Here is a 19,034-nt window from a genome sequence, read left to right as displayed (position 1 = left end):
CACACAGGAATTCATGTATGTGTGTGGTTTGCTTGGAGCTGTTGCAGCAAATTCTTAAATATGGAACAGCCAGAAAAAAATACATTTCTTTCTTTTTTTTTTTTTTCAATAGGCACTCCTACACTAATTTAAAAATAGTAAACTGGGGCAAGGTAAGTATCACAGAGCCTGATGTGAAAAAAATACATTGATAGAAAATAAGGAATAGAATATGTGATGAAGATTGACACTGTAAGTAAAAAAAAAAGCAGAGGGAAAAAAATAACACAGAATAATGGAAGATGCAAAGTGATTAGGGAGCACCAAGAGAGATGGGAATGGGAAGTTGGTGACAGATGAGGCTGATAAGGCAAAGGGCCTAAAGGAATTCCTCGCCCCAGTAATCACAAAGGGAGCAGAAGGCAATATCCCAGGAACTGGGATTTGTTTTCCTCGGGGAAGGAAGGAAAATGTCAAAAGGTTTTACTCTCGCACTGGAGTGGATAATAAGGCAATTAGTACTATTAAAAAGTTCTCAGAGCACCCAGACTGGAGTAATAAATCACATCCTAGCATTGTAAAGGGAATGGGAGATGCTGGAACGCTTTTGTGGGACAGTTGTGATGACTTACTGGAATGGGAATTACTGAGGACTGGTGAAAGTTTAATGAATTTTGGGCATTTACAGATCTCTAAGCTTGACTGCACTTGACCTCAGGAGAAACTAGACACTGGTGAGTCATGACTGTAGATTTTTAAGTGGCAACATGAATATATTATTAAAAATACACAATTTTAACATACATGCCACAGGAGAAGTATATAATACAAATTATTTGGAGTCTGCTGCACAAAAGATTTATGCAAATAATCTCTATTAATAGGATTTCTCAGTGCAAATCCTTTCTTGACAATAGGAGAAGAAGCAATGGTATGCTTATGATTTACTTTTGCAAAGGGTTTCTGACATTTCTACAATTTCAAATGGTGTTTTTCCCTACATTAGGGATATTAGAGAGGAAGTAACTGGTAACATTTTGCAAAGCTCTGTAAATATGTAAAGGATGCATTTTCTCATCCACAGGTTGAATAAGAAGGGAGAGGAATACAAATCTTTCATATACTATACCTACCCACACCTTCTTTTGGTCTCCACACCTTTGTATTGCTTGATGCATTTTAGAAAGAAACACAATTCCTTTCTAATATGGTTTAACTGCTGCCAATAAAAATAAAATAACATAAAAATAACAGGCAAACTTCTCTGCTCGATATTGTGGGCTGGTTGAACCCTGTGTTGCCCAGAGGAACAAGATCTTGTTGTCCTCATCCATGCCAGGGACTGGAGCTGTGGGGGCTGCCTGTGGTGGGGGTGACAGGGCATGGACAGCCCAGGCTCATCCTAACCCAGCCTGGAGCAGCCTGAGATGAAAAAGGGCTGAAGGAATGAGACCAGGCAGGAGGAAAGTCACTTGCTGCAGAGAGTGTTTGATTTACCTTCTCCTACAGCTGCATTCAGTTCCTTCCTTGGGGTGCACCACAGGGACCTCTGTTCAAGGGGAAAATAAAGAAATAAGGGAATGGGATGGAAAAATCGGAACCATTTGAGTGGAGCAGCCTCTGCAGAAAGTGTTTGGATAAACCAGTCCTTGTCCAGCTGCCAGGAGGAATCAGCTGCCAGAAGATGCCAACAAAAGGGTGGACAAGATGCTTCCCAGAGTGCTTCCACAGTGCCCAGCACCAACAGCACAGCCCTGACTGGGCTGGCCAGAGGAAATCAGTGAGGCAGGAGCTGTGGAAGCAACAGCCTGTGCAGAAAAATCAAAATCACCACTGGGAAAATGAGAGCAGCGTTCAGGGACACAAAGGTCACCCCATGTACAGCAGCCACCAAGGAGGGAAATTTCTTACATGACGTATGTGCTGCCATTCTCTTCAGTTAATCTTGATGGGAGTGATGGTGTAACTAATTAAACTGTGAAAATGGTAAGACTTCACAACTTTTGTTTGCCTTCCCAAATACTGGAAAATAGGTGAAAAGTCAAGCCAATACAAATGAATTATAGGATAAGTGAGCATGATATTCCTGTTCAATCAGAAAATTGCATACCTGTCAAATGTTGTGACATGACAACCTAGTGCACTGACACAGCACCTGCCTGAGGGGCTTCTCAGCTCATCCTCCAACACCCCCTCTGCTCTGCCCAGCACCTCCTCTGCCAGTTTGGGTGTCCAAGCTCATCTTTGGTTGAGTTTCAGCACTCAGAAAAATTAAAGGCATAGCTGAGTCCAGCTGGAATTGACCTGCTGAGGACCAGAAATCTGGTAGGGAACCAGCGAGTGGCCACGTGTGTGTCCAAGCAGGCACCATCCCCTGGGGTTTGTGCTCTGTGTCCCACCTGAGTCCTTGCTTCACCTCGAGGTGTCAGGGTTAATTCCTGCTTTTCCACACTATGGAACATGGACAAGGCACAGCCATACCCCTGGTGGTGTGCAGCAGCTTCTCTCCACGTGTGGAACAGAACCCCTGAGGCTGGCAGGGACACCAGGAGCTCAGAGCAGATGTATCTCAAGGGACAACAGGCATCCCAAAAAAAAACTGATTATGCCTGTGCAGTGGGAGGTAACACCAGAAACACGGCCTGATAATTCCTAATTTCTGACCAGTCCCCAAACTGCCTCACCTTTTTTCTGTAGTTGTTATTTTAAAGGATTCACTATATTTCCCTGCAGGTGTTTTCCCTCTTGAATTCTTGAGCTCTACCCCAAACTGTTCTTATCTTTCCCACCTCTGACTGTAACTGTACCTCTCTAATCTGTGCAGGGACTTTCTGGGGGATTTTTGAGAGCCTGTCTCGAGCTTACACAGCTGTGCTGTGCCAGAGCTGGGCTTTGGGTCCTTGCCTTGTGCACAGGCAGCTGAGCTCCCTGCAGAGGCTACAGAGACTGGGAGAGCAGCACTGCACTGCCTGTGGTATGGTGTGGGGATTTTGGGAAAGACAACCAAGCTTGTAAACCCATGGTTTGCTCCTCAGCTGGGCACTGCCCCAATTCTTATTGACTTGGGGGTGACAAGGCAATGCCCACAGCTGTTACCCATCATTTTTGCTGCTCCTGAGGAGCTATATGACATGCAAAACTGGTGTTTGCTGACTGAAATTTGAGCCCAAGTATTGCCTCAAATTGCTAAAAGTGATACCATTCCTCTGCATGTACTATTCTCAATTTTGGGGTTGGGTGTCTTCCAGCCTGCTCAGCATCAGGAGACACACACAATCTTGTTTTCTCCTTGCTTCTTTGATCCCCTTCAGGACAATGAGCAGTGATGCACTTGATCTCCCCAGAGCCATTATCTAAACTGGAATGGTGGTGTGAGGCATCCACAGGTGTTGTATGGCTTTTCAAAGCCTGTCAGCCCTTCTCAAGGATGAGCAGCAGTGTTGACTGATTCTGGATATCAGAGAGGGCTCCTGTTCCTTGAAAAGCAGGCTCCATTCTTCAGAGAAGGCAAAAGGTGTTTTGTGCAAGAAGTTTCTTTCTGAAGAGAGGAGAAGACACACCAGGGCCAGACACACACAGCTAAAGTGGCAGCATCAGTCCCATCCCAATGAGAAAATGCTCCCAAGTGACTTCCAAATTCAGTGTATTTTGGTTTTGTTGTTTATCTGCACTGCTTTTCCTAATTTCCAGCATGGTAAGAAGTAGGAAGTTTATGGTGCTATTACTCAGATTACCTAATGTAACTTTCCTTGGCTCAGCAGCCACTGAGGCCATTGCAAGTTCAATAGGGGATAAGAGGCACCAGTCAGTTAAAGTCTCCCAACATTTTTGTTGGAACAAAATTGCAAACCTTTATCTCACTAAAAGAATTTACAGATTGCACATGACACTGGTAAATAAGAGTATCAATTTCATGTCTGACAGATCACCTCCCAAAGGACTAAACCTGTACTGCAGAGGGATAGAGATGGTTTTCAAATGGTCATTCCTGTCTCCTTCTTTTATGAAAACTGCCTATTTTGTGGCCAAGTGGTACAAAAGCAAAATAATTTGGAAGAGTTATTTTAAAGCTGAAATCAAGTTCTCAGAAAATCTGTCTCCCAGTCTTCTAGTAGGTATAAGGTTGTTATAAAGAGGATTATCATCACTTGCTCATCATGTCCATCAAAACAAGAACAAGAACAAATCAGATTTGAAGTAAAGAAGATTTAGGACAGCAAACACAGAAAATTTCCTAACAATGGGAATCATGCAGCACTGGAAGACAAAACCCAGGAATGCCCTTATATACCCTTGACTAAAATCTGTATTGTTGCACACAGGGATTTAAATCACTAAATCAGAAAGACATAAGAACCTTTAATCCTGGCATCTGCTATATTTGTAACTGGAATGTTTTTTTCAGCCTTTTTAATTTTTTAAAATATTTATTTTTAGATCCTGTATTAGTATGCCAATGAATTGTATAAAACAATGAGTGTCATTTGCAGTGTCTCGCTGTGATCTAGAAAAGAGGTGGGGAAGCAATACTGAAGGTGACACAAAGTTATCTGGGTTAGTCTGAGCCAATGGAGAGGAAAGAATTCCCAGGACTTTTGTCCAGTCTGAGCATGAAGGCAGTGGGACAATAAAGCTGTGTTGGTTCTCATCTGTGCAAAATCATGTCCAGCAGATGGAGTGACCTGAAGCCTTCTGCACAGGGCTTGGTCCTAAATCACAGACAGCAAAGTCAGGGAAAGATTGGGAAATTCACCTGGAAGCTCAGTTTAAACCAGTGGTCAGATCACAAACAGGGTGTTGGGGGATAGTTGGAGTGGAATAAAAAACAGGTCCAAAATGATGACATTTAAGTGCCATTAGGGTTTAGTGATTCCCCTGGAATAATGGATCTGGCTCTGGTCAGCCTAATGCTCTGCAGAGACCTGCTCAGAAGAGCTGATTTAGCTTAAGGAGCTTACTCAGATCTCTCTGCAGACAGGAACGGGCTCTGGCTCTCTCCTAGGAGATATTTCAAGGATCCCATGGTAAGTGACTGTTCTCCAGCACCCTTCAGAACAACCAGGTTTTCTTCCTTAAAACAGGGGCAACCCTTTCTCAATGAAGACATAGAAATGTAAGGTATGATTCATGAAAATTGTGAGAGAAGTTGGGGAAAAAACAAAACAAATGAAAACTGAGGAAGCTGATTTACACAGGGAGCAATCAGAACTGCACAAGCTAAGAAAAAACAAGAGCAGGCAGACCTGGCACTTCTGACTTTTTCATAGTAAGACAGTAAAACCCCTCAGTGACACAGAGGCAGGGGATGAGAAGAGAGGAAGGCTGTTCCACACAATGAGGGGATGAAGCTTCACTGCCCTGACAACCTTGCAGGGTTAAAGAAAACATCATCCTCTCCCCAGCTGATGGGACAACCAGCAGCTGTGCTGGAAGGGCTGCAGCAGCCCCAGGGCTTGGGTTGCTGCATGTCAGATCAGAACTTCACTGAATGTGGACGCTGGACTCTCTCATTTACCCTTCTTTCCCCAAAAAGCAGTTTAATCCCTGGGTACCTCCTCACACCGATTCTGTGTTTCTTCCCACCATGTCTGGCCCAGCTACCTCCAGAGACAAAATATCCCACCCTTTGCATCCACCCCTGTGATCTCCTCAGCCAGTTCTGAGTGAGAACACAGCTGCCAGCTGTACAGAAGGAAAAGGGGACATGGGGACAAGCCTGAATGTGCACCTTGGAGCCAGTGATGAGCCAGATTGCCATGAGTGAAAGGCCACCCATCCCCTCACCTTTCCAGGCTCCTGCCAGGCCACAGCTGCAGAGGCACACCAAGATATCCTGGGTGAGAAACAATGACACACTAATTTACAACATCCCACTGACCCTCTTGTTTCTAATTCCCTGGCTTCACAATTCCCTGCCTCTTTTAACAGAAGCACTATATTTGTCCCCTTCTAGTCTTCTTTAAAAAGGCACTAAGCTTTCTGAACTTCTCAGCATCTCTGCTGATTTTCCTACCCATGGAGTAATTTTTCCCTTGTTTTCCCTTTCTTTTCCTTTTTTGTTACTAAAAAAATACCCTGAAAGTGCCTTATTAGTATAAGCAAAGAATAGGAAAAGTATTTTATTTTGTGCTTTAGACTTTCCGATTTTGTCTCTGTATGCTCATGCTGAGCTATTTTTAAGATTCATTTTTAGATATTTGACCTAGTTTCTATGTTCTCTACTCTCCCTTCTTGCACTTGAGATCATAGAAGAGCTTGTGATTTCACAGATATTTCCTACTGCATTTCCTATCCTTTTTACACACTGGGAGATTTTGTGATTCTGCTGCTACAGTATTTTGTTTGTTTATTTATTTATTTATTTTTAATGAACCATCAACTCATTCTGGAACTCCTTTCTTCCATGGATTTGATTCCCACAGGAATTTATCCTCTGTATTAAGTCTGCTGCCTTCAAGCCCTTTGTCTTGATGTTGATGTTATCCTCCCCGCATTCCCTGAGGCTTACAAATCCTGTGACTCTCACTGACATTGTCCTTCACTTTCACATTCCCAAGTTGTTCCTCTCCCCTGGTAGGAACTCCAGGACTGCACCTGGGAAGCTGCTTTCTGTACTGCTGCCTGGCAAAATGCTGCTGACACCCACCAGGGGCTGTGCCCTACTTTATCATGTCCCTCAGAACTGGGAGGGTGGGTAAAGACCCCCTCAAATCAATTTGCTCTGTTTCTTTGTTGAGTTTTTTTTTTTTTTTTTCAAATGACTCTGCTATCTGCTCAAGAGTCACTCTCCCCTCTCTGAATTCCTTAGTTAGGGTTAAGAGGCAGAATGTAATGGATGTGATTTTTACTGCATTATTTCTTGCTACCATTTAGAGATCAGGTTTATCACACTCCACACTCTCTGTCTGAGAAGGGATGTGTGTATCTGCTTTTCCCTCGCCATTTCCTATTTCTCCAGATCAGTTCACTGCTTTCCATTTCTCCCTGCTGCCCACAGCCTCATGCAGACCCTGCAGAGCATCCTGATGGGAGGGGAGGGCAGAGCCCTGGCAGCCCCTGACCCTGCCCTGCTTTAGAGCTGCACAGAGCAGTGAGTGCCTCTTCACAGGCAAGAGTAACCTCTAAGGGAGATTACTTCAGCCTTCCAAAAAGTCACATAAATTAGGCAGTAAAATTTCGCCCAAACCAGCAGCCATGACTTGACTATCAGGACTACTTTATTTCCCATTTTTTTAACAGGCAGCTTTTCTTTTTGAACATAGACCACTCCAAATTTGATGCTGAGATCACTCAGTTCAGTCTGATTCGATCTTGTCATCTTCACTATGAACTGTCCCTACAATTTGAAACAGAAACATCACAGCTACATTAAATACCAATAAAATTATGTGCGAATACAAAGATTAACTCATTCTAACTTGATTCTTCACAGCATGATCCTGTCCTCCTCATCCACATAAAAGTTACTCAGCCGCAAAAGGCCCTTGAGCATAGCATGACATTTACAGCATCTCTGAGTGTTTCTTGTTTGTTTCTCATAAATTTCCTTTGGTAATAACTTAGTCACTCAGCAACACTCTACAGCACACACATACATTACATGATTATCTCATATTTTATACAACACACGTTAAAGTAATTAATTTTCCCTGGCAAATGTCATACCAGTTAGTTCATCGTTAGGAGCCAAATATTTGTGCAACCATTTGTTACAAATATATGCACAACCACAGAACAATTCAGCTCCCTGGTATTTATTAAATGTAATTTAAAGGGACACTGTCAAGGCTGTTACAATCTCAACTTTCACGTTAGTCTTTGTTCCAGTTGAAATTCCCTTAAATATTGAACCTCTACTCATTTACTTATTTGCGGACTAACCTTGCTACAGCATTTAGGACACAAAAATAAATACGGTCTTGCTGTGGTGTGGAGTGTGCTAGTCTAGCATGGCAGAAGGGTTTCTTCTCTCTTCTTTATCCTCTCACTGACAGGATCTGGAGTGTGCCCCATCTGTAAGGTAGAAACATAGCAAAATACCATAGCAAGGTACCTCGTTCATAAAAATAACTGATATTAATCACAAACTCAAAATGAACTCCAGGTGAAGACGTTTCTTTCTGTGCTATCACAGGTTGCCTCCAAACAAAGAGACAAACCCCACCAGGGCAGCAGCTCTGATTTCAGTGGATGGAAGCCAAGTTAGCCAGGAAGCACCAGGATCAGTTGTCTTGAAAAATGTATTATAAGGGCATGAAACCACTTCTGATATATAGTGAAGTCCGCTTCTCCCATCCCTGAAATTAGGTCTTACCCATACTCCTCACACACTGATAGAAAAGCAAAGCCCTTCAAAGTGCATTTAGAGAGAGGAAGAGCAGCAGTGGAGCCTTGCAGAGAGAAATTGTGCTCAGAGACTCGGCAGGCTGAGCCAGACGTCTCCATTCAAGCTAACAGCCCAATAAATCCTATTCCCTGCAGATCATTTATTCTTCAGCACGTTCAATCAACAGGTTTGGAAAGGAGGACCTGACACTTTTCTCACTTATTTTGGCCTTCTATGAGAAAAGCAGCAGTGAAGAAAAGAAGCAGAACAAGTGGGAATGAGAAGGGCTAGGAGGAAGCACAAACCTAAAAAAGCAGGAAGGCAAGGGAAAGAAATATTGAAAAGAAATATTGAGAAGACATAGCAGAGGAAAGCAGAGATGAGAGTATCTGGAACAGTGCAGCACTTCGGTGAGTTTAGGTTATTGTACATTGCTGCTTTTTATTCAAGGAAGATGAACTCAGACTGGAACAGGCAGAGAAAAAAGCAGAGCTGGGAGTTCAGGAGAAACATGAACTATCACATAGGCAGTGTGCCAAAAAGTCTGGTTCACTAAACTTGGCCGAAAGCTGAAGGGAGATGTGATTGCTATCTACCATTATATAAGTAGAAGGCATTGGATGGCAAAAAAAGAGATACATTATTCAAAGGACAATGCCAAAACAAGGATCAAAAGGATCTGTTTCCCAAGAGTGCCCTTAGGCTGGAAGTTAGAATAAAGTCCTAATCAGCAAAGGAATTAGGTTTGGGGTAAACCTCAGTTCCTAACCCATTCATAATTGACTGATCTTGGGAAGCTGGTATTGACCAAGGCTTTTGATCCACAGAGATGACCCAGCTACCATTGAGACAGAGCTTGATTAAGAAACGATTTCTGGGGTAGTGCCTGCAATTGCCAATGTATTGGGCTCTGTGACAGAAGGGATTACTGCCACTCCTGTTCTGCTATTATCCTGGCAGGCTTCACCAATTTTGAGACCACTTCTTGGAAACCCAAAATCCACTTGCTGCTTTGATAATTTATACTGCCTTAATTTTTTTTTTTTTTTCCTATGGACAATGTGCTATCATATTTGAAGGAGAATGGATGAATTCTCAAAGCAGCTTTGATCTATCCTAGATCTTCAAAGCAGCCTGCAAGAATAGCTTGAAAGCTTTTTATTTAAAATAAGTGTCATTTCCTCCCCTCTCATTTTGATTGAAATAGATGATGAATGCAGAGCAAATTGTACTCTAAGCTTGATTGTGAAAGCAAGTATAATTCTAAACCAGCCTTGATCAATAGCAGTTTCTGGTAATTGACTGTAATCTATCTATCTATCTATTTATTGCCATGGGAATTTTAAATATGGCTGGTGGGTTTTTTGTTGTTGTTGTTGTTTTATCCATCAGCTACAAAGATGAAGCTTGAAAATGGAGGATGGGAGAAGAGGGAGGAATTGATCAGTGATGCAGCCTCAGCTGATGGCATATCCTCAAGGCAACTTGCAAGACTTGGGGAAATGCTGACAGAATTTTCCTAGGCAGAAGAGAGCAGACTGGTAAGTCTGGCTGAACAGAGCTAGGGCTGGGGTTTCTTAGGGGTTTGAGGTGCCTCCTTATCTGGATGAGAGAGTTTTTATAATGGAGAGTCAGGCTACCAACAAGTTACACCCCTGGTGGAAAGGAGGGAAGGTGTATTAAAACTTCTGCTGAGCCAGACCCCTCATTTTTGTCAGAAAAGCAGCGTGAGAGGAAAGTCAGGAAATGTTTGACCTGCATAAATTCAATCCCATTAACATCCCAAACAGGTCAGGAGTGAAGGAAGGAAAATAAGTGCAATCAGGAGGGTAATAGCTGCCTCCCTCCTTTACTGTCCCCGTGAGAGCAGCTCCCCCTTCATTCTGCAGTGTCTGACAGCATTTGGGCACTGCACTTGAGTGACAGCAGCACTTCCCTGACTTCCACGGGACTGTCTGGGCTGTGAGAGCCACTGTGCCTCCCTGCTTCAGGGGCTTTGTGTTCCCAAGTGATTTGTCCTCACCCCAGTAGTGATGTTATCTGGAGGGAGGAAGGCTGCTTGGCTCTTGCAGAGGTGACACACAACTGGGAGGCCTCAGCTGCACTTTGACGTGTGGTTACATTCCTGCCAAGCTCCATCTTCATACTTCATTCCCATCACTGTAAGATGTCTTACAAGTTTTTCCAACTCTTCCCATTTAATACTGCATGCTGTATTAAATGCATGCCTATAGCTTAATTGAGAGGGAAAAAAAAAAAAAATCTGCATTCTGCTCTGAATTAAATTAGAGGCTTTTCTGTCAGGTTCATTTTACCAGTGTGCCTGCATCTCAAATCAGCCCACATAAGGAGAGTGAAGAGGAACTGAACAGCTACTCACTGATGCAGATCTCACTGAATATATGCAGCGGGGGCAACTCAAAGGTATCTACCAGGCCCAGAATATTCCTCTTTTCCTGTACTTTCAGAAGTGTGGGAGACTTAAGGAAGTGGTCTCTTCCATGACACGGAAGTCAGGCTGATTGCAAATATCCCTTGAGAAGCTCACACCTTATGTAAAGGAGCTGGGTATCAGATGAGCAGGAACTTCAAAACACTTCAAACAGGCACAGCAAAGTGGAACTTGCCCACCGAGCTCGTTCTGTGAGACAGAGTGCTTCTTCCATCACGTTTCCAGAGGCTGAGGAGTTTGTGGGATGGGGTGATGGGGTGGGGGCACAAGGACAGGAAAACCAGCCTGGGTGAGGGGCCCTGCACAGGCTGGTTTTCCTGTGCAGGGTCTGTGCATTTGCACATGAGTGGCTCAGTGGAGCAGGCTGAATGGGAGCAACTGCCCATGGAAAGGCCATTCCAGCTAAGGAAACCTTCCAGTGAGACCCAAATGGCTGTAACTGTTTTTCTGTTCTCCTCTCCCCCATGGCATCGCCAGGAGGAAAAGGTTCCAGGCCACGAGATGTGGAAATTCACCCTTTTCACTTTGCCTTCCTGGGGCAGGAGGCAGCTGCAGGAATGATGTACCAAGCATCCCTGTGGTACATGGCCAGCACAGATCCATGGCCACAAAGGTGCAGATTTTCCCTGTCTGGGTTGTCCGGAGCACTCCACAGCTGCAGCCCAACACTGTGGTCTCAGCATTTTTTCTGGCCTGGAAGTATTATCTTCATGGGCTACATGTTCATTGACTGGTGAAAACAAAATGAATGAGGTAATAGAAGACACAGGAAAACAAAGAATCAATATTTCTAGGACTGTTCACTGAAGGCAGCAGCTGACCCACAGTGCACCACAATGAAAAGCCACATTGGGGTTTGCCCTCCTTCCCCCAGCACGAGCTGGCCACAGGCAGAGCTGTGTTTGATTCCCTTAACCCAATCCCCTCTGTGACTCCTGCAATGCCTCTTACAGCATTCAATATTTTTCTAAGACAAGTCTAAGGAAGAAGGTATTAATAGGTAGTAATTTTCCATTCTTAATATCTGGTGCCTAATTAAGTGTATGCCACAGTTCAATTTTGGTTCAGGTTTTAGTGTGCTGTATGATGATCCACATAGGGTCATAATTAAACTGGGAAGCCTGGGAACAATCTGATTTTGGGCAGCCCAGACTTAACATGGCCTGTGAAACCAGTCCCAGGAAAAGGGTAAGTCACACATATGACAGAAACAGAGACATGTTTTCACAGACACTAAATTATGCTGATTTTAGTCAAACCTTCCTGGTTTCCTCTTATTTCTAAATTTTCCTATTCTAAACTGACAGAACTTGGTCAGACCTGGCTTTCCACGCAGACAAATGGACTAAACCTGGAGCCTGCAGCATTTGGCCAGAGTGAAAGCCAATATATATATATTTTTTTTTTTTAATTAAGCCTCTTTGGAAAGTTTTGGGTGGCTCAATTTACAATTTGTACTCTCTTACTCATTTCAAGTTTGCCAGTAAAATTCAATCCCAACACAAAGAGAATATAATAGCTGTATTTTTATCACAAATACAGCATTTTCCATGTTTTCCCCAGCTTTAGCTCCCCTCCTGCTTTCTCTCTTCTTTGAACTGTACAACTAATGCAGCCCTATGTACATCCACCACTATCATCTGCAGAGCAGTCAGAACACATGGTTAATTTACTACTGCCAACTGCTTACTGTTGTCATTAACAATCTTCATTTAATAAAAAGCTTTTATCAAAATTGGTTTTCCTGGAGTACTTTCATTTTTCCTAGAAAAGGCATTAAAATTAATTTGTTTTCACTCAGTCTGTACTACTGAGTGAATACAGCAAGGAACAAAAAAGATAAACATGTGAGAGAAGGTAATGTAGAAAGAAGCAGCTGTATTCCAAAGTAGATTATAGTTTGGGTTTTTTTTTTTTTTTTTCCTCATTTGAAAGAAAACAAAATGATTGAAGACTGGTAGAAAACATCAAATTGCAGTGCTGGTTTGGTGCACAAGGAAGATGCTCCCCTTCTCCACATCCCCTGTGGCTTCTTTACTGGGAGAGGCAGAAGTGTAGAAAGATTTGACTTGAGGGTTTAGGGACAATTCACAGGATTTTCTGCTGGAAATGCAGCAGACTCTACTAATACTCTGCATTTCACTGACCTTCCCCCAGCAGGGCTGCAGTTTCCTTTGCATGTTTTTAACATGCATGTTTTTCACACAGTACTCTGCCTGTACTGCCTGAAACCTTGGAGTAACAGTTTATTGTTGATATCAGAGGGGATACTAAGACATTTCAACCACCCTGTTACACAATGAGCAATAAAATTGGAGATACCGATCCTTCCCTTCCCTTCCCTTCCCTTCCCTTCCCTTCCCTTCCCTTCCCTTCCCTTCCCTTCCCTTCCCTTCCCTTCCCTTCCCTTCCCTTCCCTTCCCTTCCCTTCCCTTCCCTTCCCTTCCCTTCCCTTCCCTTCCCTTCCCTTCCCTTCCCTTCCCTTCCCTTCCCTTCCCTTCCCTTCCCTTCCCTTCCCTTCCCTTCCCTTCCCTTCCCTTCCCTTCCCTTCCCTTCCCTTCCCTTCCCTTCCCTTCCCTTCCCTTCCCTTCCCTTCCCTTCCCTTCCCTTCCCTTCCCTTCCCTTCCCTTCCCTTCCCTTCCCTTCCCTTCCCTTCCCTTCCCTTCCCTTCCCTTCCCTTCCCTTCCCTTCCCTTCCCTTCCCTTCCCTTCCCTTCCCTTCCCTTCCCTTCCCTTCCCTTCCCTTCCCTTCCCTTCCCTTCCCTTCCCTTCCCTTCCCTTCCCTTCCCTTCCCTTCCCTTCCCTTCCCTTCCCTTCCCTTCCCTTCCCTTCCCTTCCCTTCCCTTCCCTTCCCTTCCCTTCCCTTCCCTTCCCTTCCCTTCCCTTCCCTTCCCTTCCCTTCCCTTCCCTTCCCTTCCCTTCCCTTCCCTTCCCTTCCCTTCCCTTCCCTTCCCTTCCCTTCCCTTCCCTTCCCTTCCCTTCCCTTCCCTTCCCTTCCCTTCCCTTCCCTTCCCTTCCCTTCCCTTCCCTTCCCTTCCCTTCCCTTCCCTTCCCTTCCCTTCCCCCTAACCAAAACAACCCCAAAATATTTTTCCCATAAGTGACAGTTTTGGAAATTGGAACATTTTGGGTGAAATTCCAATCCAGAGAGTGAATCCTGCACAAATGCTCCCTGGGGACTGGACGGGGAGTCTCTCCCAGGCTTGCTCAGACTGAGCACATCTCCCATGCTGTTCCAGGAGCCTCTGTTTGGGGGAGGAGGGATGACACATTATGGGAATTTCATGGTCTGATGCATCATAGAGTATGAAATACGGCAGGGGAGATCCACTCCATCCAGGAGAATAAGGACATTCAGCAGCTGAAGTACAGCTCCTCTGAGACAGGGTGATGGCAGATCACAACTGGAATATTTCAGTTTAAGCTATTTTATCCATAAACTAATTTTTCTGTAAAAAGAAGTCTAATTAAAAAAAAACCCAAAACATATTATTGAACAGCTTTATGTAAAATGGAGGAACATAGCATAGCATGGTTGCTATTCTCTGGAACTGGCTTTGGAAGTGATCTGGAATGCATCTTCCCTTATTAACAAGGAAAATGTTACTTCCATTAAAGAAAAACAACCCTTCCCCCACCAGCCATCCGTGAGAAACTCTCACTGTATTTTCTGTTTGAAATTTAAATTTTTGCGTAATACCGCCCACTGTATGAAATGAATGTGATTAAAATGATGGTTTCTATAATTTTCAATTAAAATGTATTTTAAATGTTTACCTTTCCACACTAAATGCAAATGCAGATGTGTGGTACAGCGCTGGGAAACCAGAAGGTGGAAACCCACTGACCCAGTTTCCCTATCCCAGTGGACTAAAATGCAAAAAAGTAACAAATAAAAAGCTGTAAAAAACTCCCACCTCCCCCTCCTCCTAGCCTGACAGGGCCCCAGAGTAAAATGTGCTGTGTAAAAGTCACAAAATGAAAAACATTAAAAATTAATTGGTGCAGAAAATGGCAAATGTGGTGGGATTTGTCCCATCTGTGACCCCAGTTCCAGAGGTATTTGGGGGGCACCATGTCCAGAGAAGTCACTGCTCCTCACCAGGTGAGGTAAATTGTCACAGAATCAGTGAGGCTGGAAAAGATCTCTGAGGTTGAGTCCAACCTGTGACCAAACACCCCCGTGTCACCCACACCATGGCTCTGAGTGCCACATCCAGGATCACCCCTGTGTCACCCAGACAGTGGCACTGAGTGACACATCCAGGATCACCCCTGTGTCACCCAGACAGTGGCACTGAGTGCCACATCCAGGATCACCCCTGTGTCACCCAGACAGTGGTGGACAGTACCTCTGCCACCTCCTTGGGCAGCCCATCCCGATGTCTTATCACCCTTTCCATGAAAAAATTCCTTCTGATGTCCATATATGTTATATATATATATATATATTTTATATATTATGATACATTTATATATGATGTGTTTTATATTATAATAAAATGATATAAATTATATATACATATATTTAGATATATTTATATTTCTATTACATATTAATTAATTATATATGTAAAAATAAGAATGGATTCATTTCTACTTTGCTGCTGCTGACTCTGGGCCCACCCTGAGGCACCCTGCACTTGGTGGGGTCGGGGGTCCTGTGGAGGAGAACCGGGACCTGCCTGCACCCCCCCGGGACATATCCCGGGATGAGGGTTTGGGATGGAGAGGTTCAGGATGAGGGTTCGGGATGGAGCCATTCGGGATGAGGGTTCGGGATGAGGGTTCAGGATGATCAATTCCGGATGAGGGTTTGGGATGGAGAGGTTCGGGATGAGGATTCAGGGTGAGGGTTTGGGATGAGGATTCAGGGTGAGTGTTTGGGATGAGGATTCGGGATGAGGGTTTAGGACGATGATCAGTTCAGGATGAGGGTTCAGGACGATGATCAGTTTGGGATGTGGGTTTAGGACGATGATTAGTTCAGGATGAGGATTCAAGATGAGGGTTCAGGATGCTGATCAGTTTAGGGTGAGGATTCGGGATGAGGGTTCAGGATGAGGGTTCGGGATGATGATCAGTTCGGGATGAGGGTTCAGGATGATGATCAGTTCGGGATGAGGGTTCGGGATGAGGGCTCGGGATGAGCGTTCGGGATGAGGGTTCGGGATGATGATCAGTTCGGGATGAGGGCTCAGGATGAGGGTTCAGGACGATAATCAGTTCGGGATGACAGTTCAGGACGATGATCAGTTCGGGATGAGGGCTCAGGATGAGGGTTCAGGAGGATGATCAGTTCGGGATGAAGGTTCAGGATGAGGGTTCAGGACGAGCCCCCGCATTCCCCCCGCGCTTGTCCCCACCCCGTGACGTCACGGCGGAATGCCGTCACGGCGGAATGCCGTCACGGCGGAATGCCGTCACGGCGGAATGCCGTCACGGCGGAATGCCGTCACGGCGGAATGACGTCACAGCAGAATGACGTCACTGCGGAATGCCGTCGCGGCGCGCGGTGCCGGCGCAGCGGCGGTTGCGGGGCGGCCATGGCGCTGCCGCTGCTGCCCGGCTTCTCCCGCCGCCGCAACGTGAGTGCCCGCCCGGCCTCCGCCTCCCGCCGCCTCCTGCCCTGCCCCGGGGCCGCGGGGGCCGTGCTGGAGGCGGTGCCGGGCGCGGCGGGGCCGTTCCTGCCCGCCCCTGGGTGCGCTGAGCCCCCCCGGGCCCGTTGGCGCTGAGGGCGCGGCGGGAGCGGCTGAGGCCAAACTGCGCCAGGGCAGGTTTGGGCTGGACACCAGGAGGAGTTTCTGAACAGAAAAGCTGATTAGACAGCGGGTGGGCTGCCCAGAGAGGAGGTGCAGTCACTGTCCCTGCAGGTGTTTAAGGAAAGGCTGGACGTGGCACTCGGGGCCACTGGCTGGGTGACACGGTGGTGAATCTGGATGTGTCACTCAGTGCCATGGTCTGAGTGACGCAGGGGTGATCCTGGATGTGGCATTCAGGGCCATGGTCTGGGTGACACAGTGGTGATCCTGGATGTGGCACTCAGGGCCATGGTCTGAGTTACACAGTGCTGATCCTTGGTGTGTCACTCAGTGCCATGGTCTAAGTGACACAGGGGTGATCCTGGATGTGGCACTCAGTGCCATGGTCTGGGTGACACGGGGGTGGTTGGTCACAGGTTGGACTCGATCTCAGAGATCTTTTCCAACCTCACTGCTTCTGGAATCTGGCAACTGCTTTGGGGCAGTTGGAGCTCTTGGTGCAGCTCCTGCAGAACAAAACAGGGAGAGACAGATACCCTCTATGTAAGTAACCAAAAAGGCTTTGCCAGAGAGAGCATTGACAGCAATGCTGATTTGCCGTTTCAGGGTTGCCAATACTATTAATGCAGGCTAAATAGACAATATGGTTATTTTATCACAGCAAACAAAAGAGAAGGCTGCTATCCCTACTTCACAATTTTTCATCAAGGATAGCTAGGAATTCACTGAACACGCTCTAATGTGAAGCAGTGCAGGGAGTAAGGCAGAATTCATGCACAGCACTCTGGCTGGTGCCTTCAGGAGGGAAATGAAACAGTGTATTTTAACGTTCTTAATAATGTTAAAATACCTGGAAGAGAATCTGTCGTTTAATCTGTCGTTTTCACACTATAAACATGTTGTGGTCAAGGCTGCCCATACAACATGTCAATACCCCATTGCTGGAAGTGTTCAAGGCCAGGCTGGGTACAGCTCTGAGCAACCTGCTCTGGAGGAAAGTGTCCCTACCCATGGAAAGGGGGTTGGAGCTGAATGATCTCTGAAGTCTCTTTACAACACAGGCCATTCTGTGATTCTATAATAGACACAAGACAGGTAGACACAAAGCTGCCCAGCTACAGGGAGCATGAAATTGGGTAGAAATATGTGGACTCCCAGCCTCACTCTGTGTGTTAGCACTGCACAGATGTGGGCAAACACTGGACCTCTTGCAAGCCCAGCCTAGAGACTGAGGATCTTTCAGGCATCTTCTTCCCTGGAAGCAGCTGGATGCTGTTGTCTTTGAAGGGGTATAAAAAATGGTCAGGCAGTAAATACTCATTCTGTTGCTAAACTGAGATTTGTTTTGTTAAGGATTGGTTGTGTGTAGCACACATGAGGTGGCTGCTGCGTGGGTGTGTCAGCAGCACTGGAAAGGTGTGTGCCATTGGTACCTGCTGGCTGGAAGCAGAACAGTTCAGCTCAGGGATATCTGTGGCTTTATTGTTCTCCAAACTTCAATTTAACTTAATTGATTTAATTTAACTTTGCATGCTTGGGAAGAGTTACTAACAGTGTTGAACACCCCTTGCTGAAGTGCATGCAGTGAGTATTTAATGAGAACTAAAGGTGTGAAAGCTGTCACAAAGTACCACAAAACACCATTATAAAACCCATGGTTAGACCCTTGTTAGGGCTTCAGATTGCTCTGTTTGTCAGTCCTTGAGACAGTGGAGTTAATGACAACTCACCTCCACAAATGAGAGGCTGAAAAGAACATATTAAAGGAGAAAAAAGATGTCACTGCTATAGATAAATTGAAAAGGAAGAAAGTGTTTCCTCCTGTCAGGACTGTGAGCATCACCAGTGATGCCTCCTACTACACAGAAACAACAGTGGCAAAATATTCCCTGAAGAAGGATGCACAGGGAACAGGGGATTGTTCCTATGAGCCCTTGGGTTATAATTATGGGTATTAATTCCACTCATAGCTGTTCAAGCTAGTGAAATTCTCTTGTCTCTGCTCCTAATGCTTCCACCTGTCTCATCTGTAGACCCACAAAAGGTGTGGAAGGGGAGTACATGTGTGTTCTGTCTACCTTGGGTGTGTTTAATAAGGTGGCTGGGCTACTTGCAGGAAAACAGAGCTTTTAGGTAGTGTTCAAGATCAAAATTACAGTAGTTAGTGTACACAGAAGTCCATTCATCAAAAAAACCCATCCACCTCTTTTAAAACAGAAGTCCAAGGATTAGATGCTCATCAGCAGTTCCTGGGATTTTTGTTTGTGGGTGATGAGGAAATCTAGCATTGCAGGTATTTTGAGCACATGGTGGAAACACAGCATATAAAAGGTTTGCTTTATTAGTGCAAGAAAAAGTTTGTGCATTTGTAGCCTGGACCGGAGGGCACTGGTTACAACACAAGTACTCCCTTTCTTAGTGCTCCTCGTCTGCCTCCTGTACTCAAAGGCAGCTGCTCCTTCTGATACTGGGTTGATGTCCTTGCCTATGTCAGCAGCTGAGGAAGAGGGTGACAA

At 45.3% G+C, this 19,034-nt stretch overlaps 1 protein-coding gene across 1 annotated transcript in view; it reads left to right on the top strand.

Moving 5' to 3' along the window:
• Positions 1-16,243: 16,243 nt before the first annotated feature.
• The window catches only part of EFHC2 (EF-hand domain containing 2), a 57,016-nt gene continuing 54,225 nt past the window's right edge, over positions 16,244-19,034 (top strand). The window contains exon 1 of the mRNA XM_072935274.1: positions 16,244-16,344. Coding sequence (XP_072791375.1) covers positions 16,303-16,344 — 42 coding nt within the window. The 5' untranslated portion in view covers positions 16,244-16,302. The remainder of the gene's footprint in view (positions 16,345-19,034) is intronic.

The sequence above is a fragment of the Taeniopygia guttata genome, chromosome 1, assembly GCF_048771995.1.
Source record: "Taeniopygia guttata chromosome 1, bTaeGut7.mat, whole genome shotgun sequence".
Taxonomy (NCBI): Eukaryota; Metazoa; Chordata; class Aves; order Passeriformes; family Estrildidae; genus Taeniopygia; species Taeniopygia guttata.
The sequence above is the reverse complement of the archived record's forward strand: the minus strand, read 5'-3'. Positions and strand labels throughout refer to the sequence as shown.